Raw genomic sequence first — 26951 nt, 5'->3', positions numbered from 1 at the left:
ATTTTAGGAATAACTGACAAGCAAAATAACCTTTTTTGAGTTGTTTGTTTTATGAGTACAATAACTGAAGAATTATTAATAAAAAATTTGGTTATACTTCTGTCATTAAAACCGTAAAAGAGTAAGAACACTGACCTCCTAAGAAGTCAAAAATATCCGTGCAAGAATATAACCAATCAAAGTACAGAAAGCAACGTGGCTATAGCATTGCTTCAACAACAACGAGCAAATGCTGACTTCTGTTGAAATGATGACACTTTTCGAATTACTGGTGTTCCACTTCCGTATCCACATTATGTGAGAAACCGCGACAGTGGTAGCTCACGAAGGTTCTTTCCTTTTAGACATCGAGAGCAGACGGGGTAGAAACTTGCTAGCCGTCAAGTAAGCGGTAGCGGCTTTGACATCAGGCAACAACCCTGAAGATGAGTATGGAAAACAGCGCAAATGGAAAATTAGCTACTACAGCCAAGAAACGAACAGCTATTTCGTACGTCTTTGAAACACATTTTGTTGCAAGCAACCAAGTTGCTAGAAACCGAGCCTCAAATATGGTTTTAAACCTACGTAATTATTGAGCAACCGGCCAGACTGAAAATTTGAAATATAATATTTGAAACCTGATTTTGAACCTCAGTTTCAACCTGACCCATTCCCCCAACCATTACTTTGTCAAAATTCGAAAAAAATGTACAAATTTTGTCGTATTTTGCAAATATTAGAAGATGGCTTTGCGCTTTTTGTAATTTACAGTCAAACTGTTTCTTCGCACAGTCATGATTGGCTCATTTTTGGTCTCTTCTTCTTTGTTTCAAATTGTGTCTTTTGTCTTGTGACCATTTGGTTTTGCTTGCGAAGCTGTAATTCCAGCACAAACGTTTTAAATTTTTATTTACATTCTCCAATTGATGTATCATCATTTTCAAATTATGATAAACAATGAAACTAATCACCAAACCATAACAACTCTTTAAAACTTTCGAAACAACACTGAAACTTCGTTTCCCAGGGCTGTGTTATTATTATTCTGTCTGAATACAGACTTGTTTCTCTTTCAGTTTGAAAGAAAACGGACTGGGAATGAGAATGCTAAGTAAAATATCGAAGTTTGCATGTTGGCATGTAATGTTTTAATTGCATTTTTTAAATTACTCCTGATTATTGTCGCTTTAGAAAATATTTTTTTCGTAAAACCTGTGATGAAGTATATAGCTGTAAGTTTGTTAAACAGAATTTCTCAAGTTCTGTTTCGCACTCTACTTTCATTCCTGTAACAGACGCAACAAAGTGAAATAGACAGTACAAGTAGGTTGTTGTTATTATTATTTTAGAATTTAGTTCAAAAAACAAGAAAAAACAACAAAACAAAGAGGGGTCGTTGGCATCTAAATAATTCATACTGTAAACATAGATTTTTTAAACTGAATTGTCATCTATACATCAACTTCGATCCCAGGTTTTTTTGTAATTTTTTTAATTTGTTAATAAAGGAAAAATTCCTAGGAGACTCGAAAACTGGTCTATAGACTTCACGGATTAGTGCGTACGATATTCACATATTACATTTTTTTATGTTCCAACTCCTCAAATAACTTCTGAACATATTCTAATTTTATACGGAGTTATTTTAAATAGGCTGACAGGTGAGTGAGCTCCTTCGCACGGTACTTCTTTATTATTGTGCTTTTCCACCACCTTCTCCCCAGGATTTGTTAAGTTTTTTGTAGGAACAGAAAGTTTCCGTTCTGTTGTAAAAAACGTAGTTTTTCTAGCTTTTTACACAAAAAATTTGGTATGAGAGAAGACATGTCGAAAAATAATCATTTAAAATTTTCCAAATTTTGCCATTTTTTACTTATATTTGGGAACTAAATCTGTCTATTATATTGTTCTACGTGCAAGCAATCTTCAAATCATTTACAACAAAGAAACCCACAGAGCAACCTTTTTTTACAAAAAAGCTTCCTCCTAGCTTTCTCCTAATCTGTATATAACGCATTACGATCGTAAAATGGCATTTTTTGACCCCCTCAGAATAGTTTATCACAAACCTCGTTCCCAGCGCACCTGTTGTCTCTTTTTTTTTAACCGGGACTACGATTTCGCTGTCCAATGTAAAAAAGATACGAGATGCCTTGAGGACTAGTTGATAAACCACAGCTCTAAGGATTTAATGAGAAGTTTCATATGCAGTCAGAAAATTTCCTTGACAATATACGGTCGCAAGTGTTTGACGTGTTTTTGTTTCACATTTCATCTACATGATCACCCTAAGCGTAAACAAGATGTTAGATGATCTATTTTGTAAGTTGCTTTGTTTCTAATTGAGTTTCTGTTGAAACTGTCTTAAAAAAACTGTAGTGATGAAATGTTTACTAGAAACATATCATCACTACAGTTTTTTTCAAGACAACGTCGTCCACGGATCTCTGAAAGATTGACTCGAGATTGTTATAAAGGATAGAAAAGGCTCTAGGGGGCGAGCGGGGTTGCAACAACCGACTAAAATAATCGGGCCGAAAGACTATATAGTAGGGTCACTGTCCTTAATTTATGCAATGCCATGGTTCGGGTCAAGATCACGCAGCCGTACATCAACAAACATAAACAACTACTCCGCCATTCTTGTTTGGCTGAAAGAAATACACAAGTTCACAGTCTCAGCTAACCATAGTCAAAGCCTTAATAAATGGGGTATGTCTACAAAGTCTATTAGGATTGTCCGTCTTTAAAAATCTGCTATTCGTATCATTTCCTTTTCTCTTTTTCTTACCCCGTCCAAACCTCTTTTTTATGCACTTAATATACTTATTTTAAAGACCTTATTGATCTTTCTAACATATTACTTATATATCAAACTTTAAATGGTACCTCTCCGTTAAGCATTCAAAATATTTTCAATCTGAAATATCCAAGGGCAACTTATGTAACAAGGGGGGGGGACTGCTTCTAAATAAACCTCTGGTAAGAACTTCCTCTTTTAGACTGAAATCAAATTGTTATGTCTATTCTTTCTTGGAATAGCTTCCAGCATATATACACCAACATCATGACAATACTACTGTTCACTTCAATACACTAAACGCTTTTGTAAAACATTTTTAAGCCTCTACGTATCGGACTAATCTGTTTCCTCTGACTATTTGTTAGTTATTTATGTTGTCTTGAACTTTTGACACGTCAAGTTTTCTGTAATAATTCTTTCTTGCATCTTTAACAACTTTGCACACTTATTCCTTTGAATTCGAATAAAGTTTTAATTTTTAGCAGTTGGTTTGAATTATATACGTTTCTTTCTTATCATAACTTCTTTGCGTACCAGTTTGTAATAAATGGTGCATGATTGTTTCTAACAAATCTTTTGCTTCACTGGCATATGTTTTTCAATTCCGTTCTTAAAAGTTTTATTGAGGTTTGCGAAATTCATTTCCTGTAGTAGTAGTAGTAGTAGTAGTAGTAGTAGTAGTAGTAGTAGTAGTAGTAGTAGTAGTAGTAGTAGTAGTAGTAGTAGTAGTAGTAGTAGTAGTAGTAGTAGTAGTAGTAGTAGTAGTAGTAGTAGTAGTAGTAGTAGTAGTAGTAGTAGTAGTAGTAGTAGTAGTAGTAGTAGTAGTAGTAGTAGTAGTAGTAGTAGTAGTAGTAGTAGTAGTAGTAGTAGTAGTAGTAGTAGTAGTAGTAGTAGCAGTAGTAGTAGTAGTAGCAGTAGTAGTAGTAGTAGCAGTAGTAGTAGTAGTAGTAGTAGTAGTAGTAGTAGTAGTAGTAGTAGTAGTAGTAGTAGTAGTAGTAGTAGTAGTAGTAGTAGTAGTAGTAGTAGTAGTAGTAGTAGTAGTAGTAGTAGTAGTAGTAGTAGTAGTAGTAGTAGTAGTAGTAGTAGTAGTAGTAGTAGTAGTAGTAGTAGTAGTAGTAGTAGTAGTAGTAGTAGTAGTAGTAGTAGTAGTAGTAGTAGTAGTAGTAGTAGTAGTATTTATTTCGTGTGAAGTAACTGTATATTTTACATTAAATAAATACCTACTGAGAATGTTTCACCTGGATTGAACCTCAGATAATGAAAAATATGGATGTTCCATGATAAAGATTCAACTATACAAGCTCTGCTGTCATAAATGTGTTCTAGTTTTGTATTTGAAGTGCACAGCCAGCTGACATATAACTCACAAAATAATGTATACTATTCAGGAATATCTTAAGATATGACAAGAGCTAGCTGGAATGACCCTCTTAAAAAAAGAATTACACCATATATTGATTTCTTTGTTTACATTTTCAGCAGTAAGATCTTTTGATCCTGGGGGCCGCATGGCAGAAAAGCGATGCAAACACTAGGCAAGGCTAAGTTATGGTAAGTATTACTTCACACAAACTCAGAAGGCATCAATATACACTTGATAAAATTGAAAACTATAACAAAATTCTCACAAGAAGAAATGCACAGGAAAAGACCACTAAAGCTAAAAAGTTATAAATGACATCATGCATGAAAAAAGACCCTATTTAATCCTAGACTGAGCTACACAGACCCTAATTGAATCTGTGTAGCTCAAAATAAGCACTAAATGCTCTAGGACTCCCCATCTAAGCCATACCTCCTTGAAATAATTGACAGGGTATATCCCTTGATATTTGTGAAGCTATCTATGTAAAATATGCACAACTATCTATCTAAGTGCCTGGCTTATATTTAAGGAACATTTGCACAACAGATATTGAAATATAGCATTAAAAATTATATTTTTAACTTATTTTAGGACAGAAATGATTTGTTATATAATATAACCTTGAAATCCACAACAATTTCCAAAAACAAATCTTTACGTGCATGCAAGTATCCTTCTGACCTTGACAGCTGATTATTTTAAGGTATTTCCTGGTAAAAATAAAAAATCTTTCTTTGATAAATTGTTCTTATTTTGTCGACTAGAAAAATTAACCTCTGTTGTTGCTTTAGCCTAATAAGAAATTTTAAATAAGTGCCACAAGCTTTTAAACAACTGATGAAGAATGTGACATAATGAAAGCACAATTTCGTTTGCTTTTTTTTGTTTGTTTGTTTATTTTTTTGCTATTTTTTTTTTGTTATGAACCTATATGTGATATTTATGTTATATTTTTTTAGTTCAGGTTTTTTATTCACACATAAATTATAAATTTTAACTACCATTTATTTGCCAATACATTTACTTGTTTTCCTTTGTATGTCTTTATAGGTTAACAAAAATTGCATATGTATAAAAGAAAACAAAAACATTTATTCATAAAATATCCACATGTTATCAAGAACACATTACTTTCAATTATAGCCAGTATGACATGGCAATAGCTTTCTGTTGTTGCTGCATTAAAGAAAAAACTAATCAAGTAGTACCCATTGTAATAAGCGAACCTTCTGTTGTTATCGATGCTCAAGACGTCATAGAAATTGAAAGTAGTTTTCAGAACATTTCAACCATGGAACTTGTGGATGGATCACAAAATAGTGTATTAAATGAGGAAATTGATCCAGGGCATTACTTCAAGAAAAAAACGTTTCACAAACCAACTTATTGTCATCACTGTGCAGATTTGTTATGGGGTTTAACAAACCAAGGAATGCAGTGTACAGGTACAGGTGGATTTGGAGCAAATAGCATAGCTGTACATTGAAATAGTTAAAAAACTTGCCAATGGTTGCCAACTGTCTGTTTAGTTTGTGTTAAAGCTCTGTTTTTAACAAAATTATGTGTTTCTTAATTTCCCAACTCATTTTTTATCAGTTTGTGGATTTGTGACACATGAAAGATGTCGAACTACAATTATGACACCATGCAACACTAAAGCATCAACATTGGTTCAGGTCAGCTCTTTTGTCAGATTTTTTAAGAGTTTCACTGTGTTGTGTTGGTAGTAACAAGACATAACCCTGGACATAATATTTATGAAAATAGTTGTTTTGTGGCTACTTTTTTAAATGGCCAAATTGTGTCACTTGCCCATTACTAGTTAGGTTTGGTTACAAAAGTGAAAAATGCACTAGCAGCATTTTTTACAATGCTTTTTAACAATTTGCTCCACAGCCTGAAAAAAAATGCAAAATATCAGGGAAATAATGGTTTGCTGAGATCAGCAAAACATAATAATCTTTTTATGCTAATCTAATATCTGAAGTCCTGTTGTTAACAAAGTTTGTTGTTAACAAAGTTTCACTGACAAGTTTGGAGTGGATATTGCCTAAATAGGAACAGTGTTTTTAATGATTAGTGGTTAAGATCTCTGAAAGTTTGCCTTCCATCAATATATGTGCAGGGTTGTAGTATATAATTTTTACGATATCAGTTGTGTTATGTTGCATGGCATTTCAAAACCTAAACAACAACAAAATTAATGATTTTAGGTTCCAAGGTTGCACACACTTATCAAACTTTCCAATGATAAAAAGAAGTATTGTAATGTGTGCAGACATCGAATTGACAATTCTCACAGTTTTCAATGTCAAGGTTGGTTTTTCATTTGGATGTAGACTTGTACATATATATTTATTTTCATTTTATTATTTAATTATGCAGAAATATGAAATAGTGGCTGCTAGATCCTAATTGTTGATTTAATCAAGGATCTCAAGTGAACATACTATTATAGTATATATTGCATTCACACTCCGAATTAGGCTAAAGCATCGTTATTTTAAATAAATCTCCTTGATCTTTTTTATGTCATGTGGTTTTTTCTTCATAATTTCTAAGAAATGTGTTGCTTTTATGTAAATTTTGTAATTTAAAGTGATTTTTTTCTCTTAACAAATTGGAAATTCAGGATAAATTTCAACATGGAAATATAGCAAAACAAACATGCACATGTAGTCTCAATGCCTTATAACTAGATATCCCAAAATTGTGCTTAAGGATCCAATTTTAATATAATTTGAAGGTTAAAAGTCTACCAAACTGGTTAGCAGATGTTAATTGTAACATCAAGCAGAAACTAGGTAAAGTTCTGTTATAAAATTGGGAAAAAGGTCTTTAAGTTGTTAAAGAGTGGCAAGATCTAGCTTGAGGTTATAATACAAGTATAAGCTGTGTTATTAAAATATGACTGAAAATTTTTTAATTTTCTAGCGTGTAGTTACTATATTCACGATAACTGTCGTAAGCAAATAGTTCATTGTTGTAAAACTATGGCTGGTTATGTAAAAAACACTGCACAGGTATGCCTTTTCTTTTTTATATATACAATCAGGTATTTTTCAGAGCATCTTATACAGAACTTAGCTGACTTGCAATTTGAGTATTGCAAAAAAAGTCAAAATTATATTTTGCACAATCATGTATTATAGTTTTTGTTAAAGAATTATTCATTGACCTGTTTTGAAAAAGTAAAAATTAAAAGTTTAAAACTAATGTGTAGTCAATTCAAACTGCTTAAAAGAAAGCATTTGTTTTGCATGCTTTTAAACCGCAGACTGTTATAAAGAATGCACCTGTCGAGATTTGGTGACAATGATTATGACTGATCAATTAGGTTTTAGGATAATATATCATCCCTGTCATTTCAAAAAGGGATTTAGTCTCAAGTGACGCCTATTTATTGCCAGTTGCCAGTTGCCAGGTTATTTGACCTTACATTTATTACCATCTATCATTCATATTTGGTGTCAAAGTCTTAAGTAACATTGGTAACTTTTATTACTGTCCATTTATTTTATTGATGTCAAGAAATATGTAATTTCTTGTTAAAAAATGCTCCTTAATAATAATAATATCCTTAATAATATCCTTAAGGTGTTTCAACTGTTATATGCCAGTGCAGTTGGACAATAGCTTATATACTTATTCTATATCTGTATTTTTCTCCAGTTGTAATGCCAGTTGTAATCAAATTTTAGTTAAAAGTCAAGCATTACCATCATTGGTGTGAAGGACATTTACCACTGAGTTCAAAATGTAGAATTTGCAGTAAAACTTGTGCAAGCAATGATTGTTTAACTGGTCTACGCTGTTCTTGGTGTCTCACAACTGTAAGCGTTTTTCTTTGAATCCTAAAATGAGTAATTTTATAATATAATACATGATAAATTGTTTACAGTTACTTTGGGTAAGTTAAATAAAGTTTCGTATTTTTCACACAACTGAACAAAAACTGTGAACAAGTATTTAAAAGCATTTACAACTTATCAAGGTGTTAGCTAGCCTTGTTTTGTCTGTTAGATGGACAATTCCTTGTTGAAAATACTTTTTCACCTTTTTAATCAAGAATCTAAATAATTTTCCCCTGTTATCTTGGTTGGGTATCAATTTCTTGAAACCAATCTACAAAGTCAGCCCAAAAAAAATTCATTCATTGCATATGCAATTTTACTTTTTATTCCTTGAAGCATGCAACAATTTAAGTATACATCATAAGTAAAAAATAAAACAAAAAAAGTGTAGTAGAGTCATAATGTTCGTAACAAAGACCAGTTATTTTCGTGCACAAGGATATGCTATTTCTGGGCATTCGAGACCATCAAGTTTCAAAATTTTCCCTCTTGAATGGTCCTCCAGGAAATTTTTATTTAACAGTATTTTAAATTTCCTGCAACACCCTGGTAGTAATGAAGCGGATCCACTTGTTCACTTGTGGCAAACATGGGTTGAATATTGCTCACTGCCAGGCAATATTTTAATAATAAACTTAGGAGAAATGTAATAATATAATCCTGTGTATTGATCACACTTGCCTGTCTCTCATGCAAATGAATCATGAAAAAATGACATCTACTTATATCTTAGCATGGATTTTAATAAAATCTGATTAAATTTGTAGGTGCATTCCTACTGTGTGAAAACGCATCCTGTGGAGTGTGATTTTGGAAGCCTACGCAACATGGTTCTCCCTCCATACGTGTTGCAGCAACTCAATCCAAGTACCTCACAAGTACCTTCAGATGAAAATGGTATGTTAACACATTTTTAAAAATATGTATTCAAATTTTTATTGACAGTTTGTCAACTAAAATGTTATCAAAATGAACCACATTCTTAAATATCAGTCATAGTCAGATATTTTAATGTGTGCTGCTGTTATAAATTTTACATTTTTGTTATCTGAATGCTTTTTTAAAATCCCAATTCTCAATCATGGTATCTTACACAACAAAGGGTAAATATTTTCAAGCAACATTATTAAAAACGTATGCACAGTTTAATTTTTTTATGTGTACATTAGCAAACATATCATAAATAAAGAACACGTACAGATACGCACACAGGAAGAATAAGTTATCAACCTGTTGGTGTTATCAGCGAAGTGATCATTCAAAATATTAGTCAAAATGTTTCGTCCCCTTGGATCAAGTTGATATGAGATTGTTTTGTTTTGCATTATATTTTATTTAAAATTATTTCAAGGGACTATAAAAAGTCACTCGAATGCTATGAAATGAGGTTTACAATGTGTTATTCTACTGAAACAAACACACTTAACTTTGAATTAATTTTAGGTTCAACCTTAGAATCACCCCTTAACATTCTTTTTCAACAGGATGGACAGCTGTTTCAAATGGAATCAATGATGTTGGACATAAAATTTATGAAAATGGTGATTCTAATTCAAGTCATATATTACCGATTTATGAAGGTTCAATTAAAAACCCGCATGGCTGGAGGAATGTCAGTATTACAGAACAATCAACAACAAAAGAAATCTTGGTAAGAAAATTTGTTTGCAACATTATTATATACCTCTAAAAAATCTTAATATCCCATACAAGCATGCAATAACTAATGTGATGGTAATGACATGACTGTTATAACAAGTGGCCTCTAAACCACATACAATAGTAGCCTCTACACCACATACAATAGTAGTCTCTATACCACATACAACAGTAGCCTTTACACCACATACAACAGTAGCCTTTACACCACATACATTAGTAGCCTCTATACCACATACAACAGTAGCCTTTACACCACATACAACAGTGGCCTCTATACCACATACAACAGTAGCCTTTACACCACAAACATTAGTAGCCTCTATACCACATACAACAGTAGCCTTTACACCACATACAACAGTAGCCTTTATACCACATACAACAGTAGCCTTTACACCACATACAACAGTAGCCTTTATACCACATACATTAGTAGCCTCTATACCACATACAATAGTAGCCTCTATACCACATACAATAGTAGCCTCTATACCACATACAACAGTAGCCTTTACACCACATACAATAGTAGCCTCTATACCACATACAACAGTAGCCTCTATACCACATACAACAGTAGCCTTTATACCACATACAACAGTAGCCTTTATACCACATACAATAGTAGCCTCTAAACCCTGAAAAAACTTGATAACCCTGAACAACTCTGAATTTTAAGAACCCTAAAATGTAGATTTAAAAATTCTTAAAAATGGACTATCTGTACTTGTACTTTTAAAGTGTATAAAACACACTTTTTTAACAGCAAAAAATCTTCCATTTAGAACCTTTCAAATCAAACAAAACACTGAAAATTTAAAAGTTGATATTACTCAGTAAATGACTCTAAAAAGTCATAATATTCTTAGTAGATGACCCTGAAAAACCCTGAATTTGATACAATATTTGCTAGACACCCTGCAAACCCTGTAAGAAAATACTGACAAAAATTGGTATTAGGTATCTTTTGTGTTCTGAAGTTTGCTCAAGCATGTACAATCGAATCAGAAATGCTCTCCTTGTTGACTTTCTGGTAGATTTTATCTTGGGTAAATACTGATACGTAAGTTGGTATGGTTGGAATGGTTTGCTGAAGGCTGTCTTCCTAACTGATATACTATATATGTTCTTACATCTTTTTCTGCTTTAGCAACCTCTCATTTAGCTTATCATGTTTTGTCTTGTAGAAAGAAGCTCTACATAAGTTCCAGATCAAAGATGAAAAAACAAAATATTTTCTTATACTCTTACGCAAACAATGTGAGTTTAATAATGTATCTATATGATAAGAATTTTTAGGTTTGTTTACATTATTGCTAGCTAACATAATAAAAGAGACATTGTTGTTGGACAATTTGAAGTTGCCAATATATAAGGTTTGAATGTTTTTTTTTAACACTTCAGTGTAAAAAGTAAAAAAATAATAGCTCCATGGTTCTTGATATAAAACAGGATACATTAAATCGTTTCAATTTTTGCACCTGAATCATGCACAAAAAATATACTAAATTAATTCTTTTCTAAATATATTTTTTACTAGCTTCTGAAGTTAAACTTGGTGACAATGAAAAACCATGGGTATATATAAAAGATAATATAACGAACCAGCCACAGATATTTCTACGACATGTTGTAAGTTTCATACACATTAAATAAATAGTAAAAAGTCGAAACCAAGATATTTACATTTTTATATTTTACGTTAATCACAACAAATGTTTCGCTGATAGTCCTGCCGGTAAATTTAAATGTCTGTTAATTCAAAGAGATTTTATAGTTTGTGCAAAATGGGTAAAAAAACGTGCATCTTAAAGCAACTAAGAACCAAATATGTACCAAATACCTACTCTTAATCAATCAGAACAGATTGAGCATAACAGTTATTATCAATAATTATGTACATTCTAAAAATATTTTTTTAGAAATTGGATAACAAAGATCTAAAGCTAGTTTTGCATGCTGGTTCAATCAAGTAAGTAATTAACTCCTTTGGAATAAATACTAATAATTCAGTTCCTATTGACGCAGAGTATCCAGCAATTTGTGGCTTTGTGAACATAGATTAACTTGGTAAAAATTTATGTGTTAGTGCAACCTAGTTGCATCACATAAATTGAGCTATGGAAACACTGCTAGCACGTCAATTTTTGTTAAACTATGTGCGAAGTTAGCAAAAGTGATTTAATGCACTTCAAAATTTGCACATATTGTTTTTCTGTGCTCAGCTTTGCTTGAGATTAACAAAATATGTGTGTTTTTATGTTAGTGAACAAAAATCTGGCAAACAATTAGTTTCATATTGGGACAAAGCCTATTTTTTCGTTATTTTACAAATATGGAAAAAGCGATAAGCGATAAACGGTTAAACCACTGCAGCCAGCAAACTTAGCAGACATAATTTATAAACAAAAAAACTACTGAAGTGTTTATTTTTATTTAAGTGCATCTGTCACGCAAATCACCATGAAAGTTAACATGACATCACCTTCAAATGAAATAGTTATCAAAGCATTAGATATGTTCAAACTGGAAAAGGTGAAAAAGTACATGCAGATTTCGATTACCTTTGCTCTTGTCAAAATTTAATAATTATAATATTGAGGATTTTGCTCAGGGGTGTAGTATAAACTAAACTTTAAGAAAATATCTTTGTTGTTTTAGAAAAATGCAGATGATTATTGTATTACACAAATGCGTGTGACGTCACAAAAAGGTATGAGTTTTTTCCAGTGGTAGAATAAAGCCTACTTATTTCTTAATATCTTAAATTTTTAACAATTTTGGAAATATTTTCACCTCAATGTTGTGTTTAGTGCTAGAAACATCCTTAGACAATGATGAATCGATTTACGAAGCGTTGGTTGAAAGAAGAAAGGTGTGATATTACTAAACATGTCACTGAAACTTTTAGAAAAAAAACTTGAGCTACTAAGCCTCTTTTTTTTTAGCAAACCATCCAAGAATTGCATTCAACACGATTTTATTTACAACCGAAAGATGAGCCACTAACCAACCTTTCATTATTCATCGAACACCTGCCTGTTGATTTAACAAAACATCAGTATCAGTACCTTCTGACTGATGTTGTTGGAAAATGTAAGGCATTTTGTGTTTTTATATTCCTACTAGCAGTTAGCTTGTGGAGATGTTTATGAGTTTCTTGTTAAGTACATATTCCGGACTTAAGATTTCAACCCGTAGTTTATATTCTTAGACACAAAGTAAATATTCTGCAGCTATATTGAGCAGAATTAGTGGCACAATATAAGAAACTTACAGGCTAACTCCATGATTGAAATTTTAATTAATATTACGGTCTGCTAGAAAAAGTTTTGTTAGATAATTTGAGTGGTAAATTCCACAAAAAATTGCTCCCATTTATAGTCTTATCATTAAAAAGATTTCGGCTAAAAAAGGTTGGGGCGCCTTGTTAGTCGGCAAAAATATTTGCACCTGCACAAAATTTGCTTGACTGTTTTTTTATTAAAAAACGTAACAGTTTTAAATTTTATTGAAAATAATAACAAATAAATTTCAACGCAAGCAGTTGGTAAGAATGGTTGATAAAAAAGTCAGTAAAAAAATTGTGACTAAAAATTATGAAAAAATTATGAAAAATTATATTTGGTCACATTCCATCAACTTTATCAACCAAACAAACGTAAAAACAAAAACAGACAAGTTGAATTTCAACTTGTGTTTTTTTCTTATGATCTGTCGTCGTCAAAAAACAAATGCAAAAAAAATATGAAATAATATAAATGCTTATGAAATAAAAAAAAAAATTATTTCTTTCTGAATGAATGAAGTAAACAAACTTTTTGACGAAAATGAATTTTAGGGTTTATTTTGTAATTTTATTCTTTTATTAAAGTCAATGTACTTTCTAAAACCAATATACAAGGTTCAATATAAAGCGGGACACCAATTTTACTATCACTATTAGCAATTTCTAAACATTCTGTTTGGACCAAAATATTTTCTCTTTTCATAATTAAATATGAATTGAAATATCTATACCCACCCTTAAACAGCAAAAAATAAAAAAAATTCAAGAGGCAAACAAGAAATAGAATTTTCAAACAGAATGTAGGATGGAATTAAGCACTTCAGGGTTTTAATGTTGACCTCCCTAAACTAAATAGTAATCCCCTTTGGATGATTTGATGCAGTGACTATTTTGAAGTTCTGTCAGAATAAAACAGAGTAGTTGTGTAGGCTTCTATTTTAAATACAGTTATAAACAGTAGAATACTCTCCTTTTCATCCTTCCTAAACTTCTTTTTTAGAACTATTCCATGTGTTAGTATACTGTGGTGTTTTAAATACATGCCTAAGGCTTTATTAAATTTTTGATTTTTAAGGGGCGTTTAATCAAGGCGGCGTTTAATCAAGGGGCGTTTAATCAAGGGGCGTTTAATCAAGGGGCGTTTAATCAAGAGGGCATTTCAAAAAGGGGCGTTTAATAAACTTTTGTATTTTTCTTTTTCCTCTTGTCAATGGAATATATATATTTCACATAGAATCTACATAATTCTGATTATGTGTATCGTCATTGTCAATTATAATGAAAGCTGATGCAGCATTAACCGTCTTCTTCAGATATTTAGAATAGATTTTTATGGAGGTCCTTTTCAGTGAAATTCAACATTTGCTTTATATTTTGAATAAACGTTCCTCTAAGAGAGGAAGCTTTTATTAGAGAGGACTTTTATAAAAATAAATCGGATAGAAAGCATCTAATAGCTTTTATTAGCAAAGGCATGTATTTGAAACATTTCAGTAAACAGCTTTATCTGTGTTAATTATTAACGCTTTTTACACTTATTTTTCTTCAGGGGACGATGGTATGAATATGACAGCGCTTTTTCCTGCACAAGGTACGTTATATTTCACACCTTGTATCCTCTTATTTTTGAGTTATTTTGTTTCTTAAAAAAAGGAAAAAGCAAAAATCGGTACGAAATCTTAGTCGGTAAAAAAGAAAAGTCGGTTAAAAAAGTCGGTACGAAATTTTAGTCGGTAAAAAAGAAAAGTCAGTTAAAAATGTCGGTAAAAAGTCAGTAAAAAATAATATTATTAACTGATAAAGTTTTTTCCATTTGCATAAATGAAGAGTTAATATTGTTTCCTCTTCACAGGAGCTGTTGTGATAGAATTTGACGTTGTTGAGACATTAATGAAAGTGATCAGCAGGTTAAACGAAGGTATAATCGACGGAAAGAAGCTTCGACTGCATCTACTTCCCGAAATTAAGGTAAATGCTCAGCCTTATATTTGACCAATCAAATGGTTTATTAAGTGTGCCCCTAAATCACATCTTATTTTCTCTACCTTTTTATGATTTTATTTTGTTCACAGGAAAAACTCATCCCAAAAGAAGCTTGTCCAATCATTGTATTCGTGAACGGCAAAAGCGGAGGTGGTCAAGGCTGGAAGTTATTAACAACTTTCAAGAGATTATTGAATCCATACCAAGTAGTTGATATTCTAGATGGTGGTCCACTTCCAATGTATGTATACTTCATGTTGTTCAATTAGCTGTATACTTTCTCTTTTTCTGCATCATAATACCCGTCAGTGAGTCAAACATGCTAGCTGCAACTATTAAATCACTGTCTGTAAGTCAAACATGGTAGCTGCAGCTATCAACAAGCCGTCTGTGAGTCGAACATGATAGCTGCAGCTATCAAATCACCGGAGGGAGGGGCTAACAGGTTTTAAATACTCCAGTCTACAAAAATGTTCCTATTACAACAACAACAACAACAAACCGTAAAAACATGTTAGAGTAAAAAGAAGCAAGCTTAAACATACACGTTCCAGTAAAATATATAATCTGTATAACTAAATGTAACTCACGTACCGTTTTACGCAATACTTCTCGGGCTTAAATAAATAAATATTCTTCTCATAATGCGTGTTTAACTTGGAAGAAAGAAAGTAATTTTAAAAATTACATGTGATAGAACAAAAAATTTCGAATTTAAAACTCCTATTTTCTTTTTTCTTAAAATAAGATTGAAATATGACTTGATGGTAAAGTGCAAAATATGTTACTTGTTATTGTAGTAATTGTAAGTACTTTTAATCCAAAAAAGTGTAAAAACTTTAAATATGACAAATTTTCTGTAGATTGTACATGTTCAGAAACGTAAAACGTTTCCGTATTTTGATCTGCGGTGGAGATGGAACATTCGGTTGGGTGCTCTCCTGCTTAGATGAAATTCGATACAATATTTTAAGATGTAAACAGCCTGCATCAGCTCTTTTACCGCTCGGTACAGGTGAGATTGTTAACGTACAATGAAATCTTGAAGTAGTGTTCGTTTTGCGTTGTTGTAATTAAAAGTCACGTTTAAAAACAGACAGGACATGACTTTTAATTACGCCCGTTCAGATTTAACCTGGTTTAGTTGTTTCGTGATTTCATATTCTACTTTTTATTTTCAATGTTTGTTGACATCGAAGCGTCCACCATAATTACCCGAAGTGTATTAATTCTTGAGAGGTCAAAAATTTGTACTTCGTGAAGACTTATTTGTGCGAATCAAAGATATCAAATCTCCTAAAGAAACATTTTTTTTCTTAAAATCAAAAAATAAACAAATCTTCAGGAGAATTAAATTTTTAGTGACGACTTATTTTCGCGAATTTTTTTTTTTTTTTTTTTTTGAAAACAAAATTTTGCGAATCGGTCATTTTCAAATTTCACGCAAAGAATAAATTTCGCGAAAATGGCCGAACTTCGCGAAAATAATCCACTTAATTTATTATTTAATAGTCTACTTCCTCTTACATGTTTAAGAAACATCAACATTAAAATAATCTTTATAATTTAGGAAATGATCTTGCTCGAGTTCTTAACTGGGGTTCTGGCTATTCCAGCGAATCTCCGCTTGCCATATTAATGGCTATATCATATGCATCAGAGACCATGCTGGATAGGTGAGATGTATTTTTTTAGTCATTTATTAGAACTGAGAAATCTTTATGAATGCTATATCTAAATTCATTAAAATGTGGTGTGTGACTTTATATCGAGTGCTAAACCCTATCCTCCGAAGTTTAACCCTAAAGGCCTGTTTTTTTTGTGACTTGTATATATTTCAGACAGGTTGAACTACGGTTTTGAAATTTTTGGACATAGTCCTTGATACGATAAGTAAAATTTAACAATTTTTTTTTATTATTTCATCAATTTTTTGATGACGTCATCATTTTTTAAGATTCATGATTTTTTGTCTAATATTTTTCACACTATTTTGAAGGACGTTAATATGAGTAAAAACCATAAAATCAAAAACACTACAAAAATTGACTCCAAAATTTTTGTTGTTATGGCAACTTATTTTCCCAAATATTTTCAAAAGATGTTTGAGGAAAGTCATCAAATCTTAAGACTTAACTCTTACTAGCTAAAATGCTCCGGGCCCTACCTAGTTAAAAGGAGGTGGGGGTTAAGGGTTTGGCAGTGATGTGCAGAGGGGAAGAGTAGAGAAAGGTAGCTGCGACCTGAATAAGATCAAACGATACTGTACCTGCAAAGCAACCTATTAGATATGTGGTAACAATGTCCAGCCTGCACTTAAAAATTGTTTATCCAAACCACTGATCTTTCCCATTTCATTTAGATGGAATGTTGTATTCGATTCTTCTGTGTACAACGCCAGCGGTCAAGCATGTCAGGATCATGATCCTATCAATATTGTCGCTATGAATAATTATTTTGGCGTTGGTATTGATGCTAAAGTGTGCTTAGAATTCCATATGTCAAGAGAAGAGAATCCTGAAAAATTTACTAGCAGGTACTGCCGGTCATGTTTATGCATAGTGAGTGCTCGTATAGGCTTTCGCGTAGCTGTATTTCCAAGCTTTAGAGTTCTTTCATTTGGTTTTCAAGCATTTGGTTAAAACTTGTAAGACTTTTCTAACTCTGATACTTTTTGTTTATTTTAACTTCTAACGAATTTTTTTAGATTTCACAATAAAGGTGTGTATTTTAAGGCAGGTGTACGTAACCTCACACGCCACAGTATGACCAACTTACAAGATAGAATCGAAATCATAGTAAGTCTAATGTCTACTTGGATTATGCAAGACTTTTTAATGAGAAGAGTTATGGAATTAATCCTCGGTTAAGTCATGCCATAGACTGTCAAAGTAGTGGCTTAGCGCAAAGCATCTTAAGCTTGAATGGTATTTGTGCTTGTACGATTTCTGTAGGTTAAATGGGATTTGCATTATACCATGTGCACATTCTGTAGATCATAATTATTTTTACAGTACGTTTCTATTCTAACTTTTATTAATGCATTTATGCCATTTGCAAAGTATCAAGTAGAGCTTATTTGAATAATATCATATTACAAAGTTTGGCTCGATATGTCAAAAAATATTGAGCCCTGCGAAAGTTGAAGCTTTTGTTAAGTGGTTTTTCTTTACTCTAAACAGGTTGATGGAGAAGAAGTTGATTTACCATCTATTGAAGGTGTAGCTGTCAATAATATCAACAGGTAACATTTTACTGGCCATTAAGAGGTTGTCATTAGTAGTCTGTATTTCTTCCCACTACTACTAAACTTCTTTAAATTTAGTGGTAGTGTTCATATTATTACAGATTAACAAGAAAAGTTGTATTTTAATTTGGGTAGTTTGAATGTATAGCTTCTTGTAGATCGATATAGACTCGTGCTTTTAGTATATTTCACCCAGTGGAACTAGATTCGGTGAACGTAAATTCCTATTTACAATATGTCCCAATTTTAGCTGTCTATCTATTTACGTTTTTAATCCTCTGTACGATATGATATGATATGATAAATTATCTGTTTTGTAAATCAACACATTTAAAGTTTCATTTCTTTGTAGTTGGGGTGGAGGATCGGATCCATGGGGAAAAGACCGCGACGAGGTGAGAATATATGTTTTCACCCTATTTTAAAGCTGCTTTCCATATGCTCAATTTCCAATATATTAAAGAAAGCAATGTGGCTGTTCGTCTGTAACTGTCTAGGCTGCAAAAAAACATAGGAGTCGCGGCCTAAAAAATCTAATGCGCATGCGCAGATACTAAATAGCTGCGGTTAAGAACGTCTTAATAAAAAGTGGCGTTAATAAGTTTCAATTTTGTCGAAATTTCATCCATCTTATATATTTAGTGTTAAATGGTTTTCGTTTCAGAAATTTGCGCCTCAAAGATTCAACGATAATTTGCTGGAACTGATCGGGTTTACCGGCGTTTATCATATGGTAAGAAAATATCGCCTTTGCTTCGTAAGAAATAACCGTTTGTGTGTTAGAAAATCATAGCCTTGATCACAAGTAATTTAGAAAAAGAAATTTTCGAAATATAAAAAAGATCAGTTGGTAATGTATCTTGGCAGTTTTACTTTGTGATTTGAATCAGAGTTATGTCAAGAACTCGGGATTTTACCTCTCCCAGTTATATTAGATAATAAGTTATAAGTGGATATATGAATCATACACTACACGGACCAACATATTTGAGAGGTATTTCACTATGCTGTCCTTTTTTGTAGGGAAAAATAAAAAGTGGGTTGTCAACTGGCATCCGTATTGCGCAGGGAACACAGGTCTGTATTTTACATAGAGCCAGTTTTCTTCACTCCCAGTATTATCTGAGTAAGATATTCTCAGACCTGATGAAAGGATAATGTTGGACAAGAGTTGAAAGTTGTTAATTATTGAATCGTTGGAGTATTAAATGCTAAGATATAAAATGTTGCGGCTTAAACCTGAAAAAAACTGGTTTCAGCATGCAATTTTTCAAATTCGTGATCAATTGATCAATAAGGAAGAGGCATAGCTAGTAGAAAATTTGGAAAATTGGAGTTTTACTCGCTTATTTCTAAATTTCCAATTTTAACCGACAAAAATTCTGTCAGCGAAAGGCCAGCGTAAACAGGTGTATATTTAGAGCTTGACAGAGAAAAGTCAGCGAATACGCATTTCAATTTGGGCGTTGAAAGCAAAAAGTGAGCGAAAACAGGCTTTATTAGGAGCAAGGAATTTGAGGAAGTGTATATTGTATTATCTTCTCTGACCTAGCTAGTTTTTCCTGGTTATATAAAATTTTACATCAACGTTTTTCTTGTTTTTAGATTAACATAAAACTGAAAGAATCGCTACCAGTGCAAGTGGATGGCGAGCCATGGTTGCAAGTCCCCTGTTCAATTATGATACGACCAACACTTCAACAGGTACGTGTATGTGACCATTTTGTATTGAGAAAATTAAGCCTCGTTCTATTGCTGAATGAATTTGCTTATTTATTTTTTGAAAGCAAACAATCGTATCATGAGCGATTTCAGCATATTTGACAGAGTTTTGACTTGTAGCCTACAAGTGATATACGTGCTACCGACGTAGCTTCTGGCATTTTATGTAGTCAATTGCATTTTGCTTGTTGTTATAAATTCGAAGACATACTGCAGATTCAGCATTGAGGTTGTTTATGTATGCTGATAGAAAAGGCTGTGTACGACTGTAACCGAGTGAAGAAGGGGCTGCGTAAATATGTAAAGGGAGATTTGTTTAAGAGAGAAAATAGAAGGCTGGGTAAGTGAGAGTAAAGAAGAATGTGTAAGCGAATAAAAAATAGGCTGTTTAAGCGAGAGAAGGCAGGACTGTGTAAGCAAAAAAGAAGAAGGCTAAGCGAGTAGTGAAAAAGCTGTGCAAGCGAGAGAAAAGAAGAATGTGTTACCCAGTAAAAAAAGGCTGTATAAGCGAGAGAAGGAAGACTGCGTAAGCGAGAGAAAAGAAGAATGTGTAAGCGATTAAAGAAAAGGCTGTATAAACAAATAATGGGAAGACTGTAAGCAAGTGAAATTTAAAAAATTATTTTAGCCAGTGAGCAATTGTAACTTTTTAGGCACGCATGCTTGTGAAGCCGTCAGTGTCTCCTGCACAGATTGTTAAATCACGCACTCCTCCTTTGGCGTCCAAATTTAAACACGAAAGCGAGCAAACCCGACGATATACCGTCGGTGTAACTAATTGGTATCATTAGTTCGTTTCATTACATTCTCTCAATCAATACACAGATGTTATATGTACACAAGGTTCCCGATTCCCGATGGGCACTTCCTTGAGAGATACCTGAAGAGAATTTGGTTACTAAGTGTCTATTGGAGAATAGTTTGATGATATTCTGGGACTGTTGCAAGAATTAGAATTGGTGGTAACATTTAGTGATAATATTTTCTATATTTTTTACAAATATTGGAAGGAAGATAATTGCGACTATCCAATGGAAACATCTGTTATTGTTTATAAATTATGTTACGAAAGATATTAGTTGAGACCCCGATTGAACCATTCCCCATCAGCACTATTTTTTTACATTTTTATAGATCTATTTATGTCCCTATGCATTATAAATATTTTCGAATTTTTTGAATTTTTAGTTGCGAATAATATTTATTTAAATGAATTGATAGCTGCAAGATTTGTGTTAAAAGTATAAAATATTTCAAAAAAGCCACTACTTCATCCATATGTCGCTCACTTTACAAAGAAACATTCCCTTTCAGTTCGGATTTCAGCTTAAAATACCTGTGTAAAACAAAGACCTGCAAACCACGAGACTGACTGGAAAGTCTGGTGTATTTTGAAGACTGATTTTAATAAAAATAAGATTCAGTTCAATAGTCTTTTTGGTTATACATGACCGAGCTGGGATAATAAAGCGAAATCAATTACTCCCAATCTAACTACACAGAAAATTGAAAGTGTTTTTTGAAATATTTATTGTGATTTCTGTTTGTCGTTTTTGTCTCCATTATTAATCATCCGAATGTCAAAGCCAATGCGCTTGTCAGCAATAAAAGATGCAGTACTGATTCATTTGATGGACGATCTATTTTTTATTTTCTTTATTGTTGATGTTAAAATAGTAAACCCTATATATTTTTTATGTATATAGTTTGGTTAACCATGAATTCTGCAAATGGAAATATTGTTGTAATTGGAATATAGAGAAGAAAATAACTGAGTAATCTTTTCTAATTTCTTCGTGCGTTTATTCTCGATAAGTCATTCTTTAGGGTGGAATTTAACGAACCCCATCAGTCAATATATGGACAATATTTACGAGTAGTTAATTAACATAATGTAGGTGACCACGTCTCTTTTTAAATTGACTTAGTCATGGTGGGCACGCCTTTCCTAAAATTGATATAAGGGTGGCCGAACCTGGGCATAATTTCAAATTCATAATTAATCTTGTTGAATATGTGATTGTAATAAGTTTTAGTGATTGAGAATATATATCGTGGTTAGCAGGAGCAGACCATAAAAAAACACGAACAGTAAAAACAAGATTATTATCAACATATATCCCATACTGTGAAGCTGAGTGGATAGCATCATGACAGGCAAAAGAAGCATAATCATTTGTAGACGTAAAACTCCAACCGACTAATTTCAATAACTGAGTTTTAGAAATATAATCTGTAAATGACTTGTACTGATCAGTAATGACATTTTCCACTGGTTCAATTTTTTTCTGCAAAATTGATTGTGCTGATTGGTGAGGCTTAGAAGATGGAGGATGAAGAAAAACTTTTGATAGGAAGGTTTATTGTGGGGATAGCACCGGGAACAAGTGTGGTTATGCTAGAGTGATTAGGATTCATTTGATCTTCGCTGAAGTTCGTTTCACAAATATATTTCTTTCTTTGAATTCTATCCCTTAGAGCATGATCAACTTCCCTATCTCTTATCACAATAGCAACTAACTTTTCTCCCCACGACTTGTCAAATTGATTCTCACCAGCAGGAATTTTAAAAATAGATAGACATTTATATTAGCCCTTAAGATTGTGCAACCGTACATAGAGCAATTTTCGCCAGGCATGTTGAAAATAATTCTGTTTAAATGTTTGTTAATCCTAAGTTTACTGTAACTAACCACTAAAATGCACCATTTTTCAACACGAGCGTGCAGTCAAAGCACTGGGTACGAGGTATATTCTGCTAATAAAAACATAAACAATAGAGCCGCGCCGATTCACTAGCTCTTTTTCTTATGACATGGTGACCACTGTCCTGGAATGTCCTGGAATTTTGTTCTTGTCCTGGAATGTCCTGGACTTTTCTTCTTTTTTAGAGATTCTCCTGGAATTTAGTTTTGAAGGCTGCATATTTGATTTTTAAAGTTCATCAAATTCTTTTTTTAGGCTTTCTTGCTTGATTTCTAGTTTTATTATTGTTTTAGTATTTATCTACCATTGTATATCTATGTTATATTTCACTTGACCTTACCTAACAATTAAGTTTCTTATAGTTTACTTTTTATTTCTGCTTAGAACTAGACTAAAAGAGATTACTAATGATATAATAATGCCAAGGAAATCAAAATTTTTAGACGACTGGCTAAAAGATCCGAATTACAAGAGCTGGCTTTCCAAAAAAAATGAAGGCTTGGGAAGATGTAAATACTGCTCGAAAGATATTTGCGTCACAAATATGGGCGAAGCAGCTATCAAAAGTCATAAAAAAGTAAAAAACACACTGAAAGAAAATTGTTAATTCTTATCTTCTCCCTTTTGTTACCGGTACCAAAATGTAACAGATTCTTCCAAGCTAATATCCTCTTCTGAGCCAACATCCTCTTCTGAGCCAACATCCTCTTCTGAGCCAACATCCTATTCTGAGCCAACATCCTCTTCTGAGCCAACATCCTCTGATAAAGTAAGTTCCTCAACTAAACCCTGTCAAGGTACTTTAGACCATGTTTGAGAGAGCTCAAACATTATTTGCAGAAATCCGCTGGGCTGTGAAGGTGTTCCAGGCTAACTTTTCCCAACGCTCTTGTGATGGACTCAGTGAACTATTTCATGTGATGTTTCCTGACGGCCAAATAGCAGAAAAATTTTCTTGCGGAAGAACCAAATGTTGCTATCTCATTAACCATGGTCTTGCTCCATATTTCTTAGAAGTCTTGATGGAAGAAGTCAAGAAATCCCCTACATATTCGTTAGCCTTTGATGAAAGTTTAAACAAAAAACTACAAATGGATATTTTGGTCAGATATTGGGATAATGAGAAAGATATTTCCATAACAAGGTACATGAACTCTGAATTCATGGGTGGTGCAAATGCAGAGCAAATACTTGAAACTTTCTGAATGGGTCCAAATTTCTTGAACCAAAAAATCTTATGCAAATATCTTCAGATGAACCAAATGTCAACCTAAAGTTTCTTACTTTATTTTTTTGAAAAACGTGACCTTGATAAACTAGCTGGTCTAGTGAATATCGGAACATGTGGTCTGCATACTGTACATGGAAGCTTGAAAAATGGCATCAAGAAGTCTGATTGGGAAATGGGAAAGGTGCTTAAAGCTATGTCAAAGTTGTTAGTTGAATCACCTGCCAGAAGGGATCTGTACGAAAAGTTGACAGAAGCAAATATTTATCCACTGCCTTATCCACACCATATGGCCTGAATTTGTGAAGTTCATCAAACATCTGGATGGTTTTATAAAGTCCAGACAGCCACAGGGGAAATCATTTGCAGTTCTTCAAAAAGAAGTTTAAGATCCCTTGATGCTTACAAAACTCAAGTTGGTAGAGTTTATTGCTTCAAAGCTGAACAAATTTCTGAGAGGCTTTCAAACGGATGAACCAATGGTTCCATTCCTATGTGATGTCCTTAAGGAGCTTCTTACTTCAATTATGAAAATGTTTATTGTAACAGATAAGTTCACGAAGATCTGGTACAATATACAACAACAGAAGCTATAAATGACAGATACTATGAAAGAAAACTCACTAATACTATCTATTAGAAGTCTTTCAAGTGTGCAAGATCGCGTTATGGTGAAATTAATAATGAAAAGAAGAAGTTAAAAGTGGATTCTGGAAAAGCATTGAAACGAAAGATTATTTTAACTGGAATTTGAAGAAGTGCAAAGGAAAAACAATTCCTGCAAACCAGTATAAACACTCTCATTAAAGATGCTGATGAATTGGCATTAAAAGCATACACACAAATGCTGACTTTCAAATCCTTGGATGATCAAACGATTTACGAATGTTAGCCAACACCAAGAAGGAACAATTTGATGAGTGTGTTCAGATGAAGCAAGCATTAATACTTCGAAAGGATCCCATTGCTTGATTGGAAAAGTATTTTGTAGTCTTATGTTGCTATTTTGTTATGGTGGTAATTTTTGTTTGGCTAGCTAGTGTTTATTTTAGTTCAGAGATTGAATTCTTATGTTGTTACAGCTTTTAGTTTTAAGCTCAAAGAAATACATGACTTTACTTTATTTGTTGTCCTGAAATTTTTTATTTTTTTACAATTTTGTCCTGAAATGTATAGGACATTTTAATTTAAAATGTCCTGGAAAAAAAGGTAAAATGTCCTGGAATTTGAAAGTTTTTTTTGAGTCCTGACCACTCAAAAAAAACATGTATGACTATGAAGATACCTTTCAGGAATTTTAATGACAAACTGCGTACTAATGTTTTTTTCCTGCGCTTTACGCGGATTTTAGCCAAATTCACGAAATCTAAAATAACGAAAAAAAATCCTTAAATGTCGATAATTTAAGTAAAAAGCAGCGTATTTTTTTTTACGTTTTTTACGAAAATTAAAAACTGCGATACTTTTGCAATCACTCGCGATAAATAAATCAGCGACATGTATTTTTTCCAAAGCACGTTAAGAATGTTTCCTATGCGATCTGCCTCGCCTTGCTAAGCCATGTGTAAGACTTAAAGCTAACTATGTAAAAAGTAGGTCGAAATACTGACAGTGAATATTTTTAAAAAAGAGAGCAGAATTATGGTCTTCGTAGATATAGCCCTTAATATCTGCTTTATATTTACGTACTGCAAAATCAAAGGCCTGAAGAGAATACTTCGATCCTTCGTCTCTCCACCGCCATATTTATTTACATTTAAATGTTAAATACAATCTTTCGCGGAAAAACATATCTCTAATAATAGGCCAATTAAAATCTATTACGGGACCAGACGGGTCCAGAGCTACTTTCGACATTTATCTCAAAGAGCTCTGCGGTCGAGAATGCACCATTTCGTCTTTTCTTGTGTATATGTTGATGAAGTCTCTTTGTTGCGTCAAAATCAAGTTTTTAATTGAATATCCTTCTTGTAAACCCCGTAAAAAATGATCTCAGATTTCAAGAAACTTTTACAAGTTGGCGATCTATTTGGTGCCTTAAAAAAACAAACAGGTTTGAACAAATTCTCACGTACAAGAAAAACACAAACAATCTAGTGTATATTTTTTCGTTTAAAACTATTTCCTTATGGGCTGTAAATAAAATTATATTTAATTATTGTCTTATTAGTTACCATGGTAACGATAGTGCCTTCACAACCAACAAACGTCATTAACCTAAATATACCTCAAAAATTGTTTTGAATTTTGATAGACAATTTTTTCCGTTTTCTCTAGTGAGAGAGCCATTAGTTGTGTTGTATGTCTATTCCCAAGACCAGAATAAGCTAATTACAGATCATTGGTATATAAAATATTCTGAATCTCAAACATGATTCAATATGTCAAAATCGTATGTTTTGTTGTGGAACTTTGCGCTTAAGTTAAACTAGGAATTAAAAAACATCTTATAAGAAAGATGTATAATGGAATAAAAATCGCTTAAAATATAAAAACCAGTGTCGAGAAATCTGGAAGAGAAGCACTATGTTGCCAGCTAGGTCATTCCAGCAAATTATAATTTAAATACCTGCATTTAATTGAACCATGGTTGTTCGCACGAAAGAAAGATTACAAGTTGGCGAGGAAAGCATTGCGTGTGGTTGTTTCAGCAGCTATCAACATAAACAATGGTATGGGGGCATGGTAACAAGTTTAAAATTCATCATGCATTTTGGATTTGTAATGATCATACTTATTGCTGGAACTTTTGTTTTCATAAAACTCGAAGAAGACACGCAATCCACGGAGATCTGCTCCGCTTCATTTAACATTACAAGCTTTTTTCTACAAATCGAACGCAAAATGTTAACGGGGTCGCCAGATGGCTCACACGTGGATGAAATCTTATTGGAGTTTGAACGCTTTATACACATGAAAAAAGAAGTGGAAACGAATAAAGAATACTGCAAAAAAGCTGATGTTTACTTTCTCTTCATGAAATGGTTTTACTTTACAAATATTGCAGCAACGACTATCGGTAAGTGAAAGTCTGGTAACGAGGTTGCGAGGAGACAGGTAACCATCTTACCACCATGGTAATCATCTTTTTTAAATAAGTGAATGTCGA

The 26951-nt window shown here is 32.8% G+C and overlaps 1 protein-coding gene across 1 annotated transcript; it reads left to right on the top strand.

The window, feature by feature from the left end:
- The first annotated feature begins 1060 nt into the window (after nucleotides 1-1060).
- LOC130647487 (diacylglycerol kinase theta-like) lies at nucleotides 1061-21687 on the top strand. Its single transcript, XM_057453357.1, has 29 exons — nucleotides 1061-1305; nucleotides 4743-4854; nucleotides 5202-5596; nucleotides 5748-5827; nucleotides 6365-6467; nucleotides 7086-7174; nucleotides 7853-7984; nucleotides 8773-8902; nucleotides 9490-9656; nucleotides 10855-10927; nucleotides 11208-11299; nucleotides 11590-11639; nucleotides 12109-12202; nucleotides 12329-12380; nucleotides 12481-12542; nucleotides 12616-12763; nucleotides 14506-14547; nucleotides 14809-14924; nucleotides 15029-15180; nucleotides 15803-15954; nucleotides 16510-16615; nucleotides 17302-17475; nucleotides 17647-17737; nucleotides 18122-18183; nucleotides 18539-18581; nucleotides 18851-18919; nucleotides 19210-19263; nucleotides 19792-19890; nucleotides 20562-21687. Exons 3-29 carry the CDS (start codon nucleotides 5305-5307, stop codon nucleotides 20697-20699), a joined length of 2862 nt encoding a protein of 953 aa, XP_057309340.1. The 5' UTR covers nucleotides 1061-1305; nucleotides 4743-4854; nucleotides 5202-5304; the 3' UTR covers nucleotides 20700-21687.
- The last annotated feature ends 5264 nt before the right edge of the window (nucleotides 21688-26951 follow it).

The sequence above is a fragment of the Hydractinia symbiolongicarpus genome, chromosome 6, assembly GCF_029227915.1.
Source record: "Hydractinia symbiolongicarpus strain clone_291-10 chromosome 6, HSymV2.1, whole genome shotgun sequence".
Classification (NCBI taxonomy): Eukaryota; Metazoa; Cnidaria; class Hydrozoa; order Anthoathecata; family Hydractiniidae; genus Hydractinia; species Hydractinia symbiolongicarpus.
Note: the sequence above shows the minus strand (reverse complement) of the source record. Positions and strands in the feature narration are given on the sequence as shown.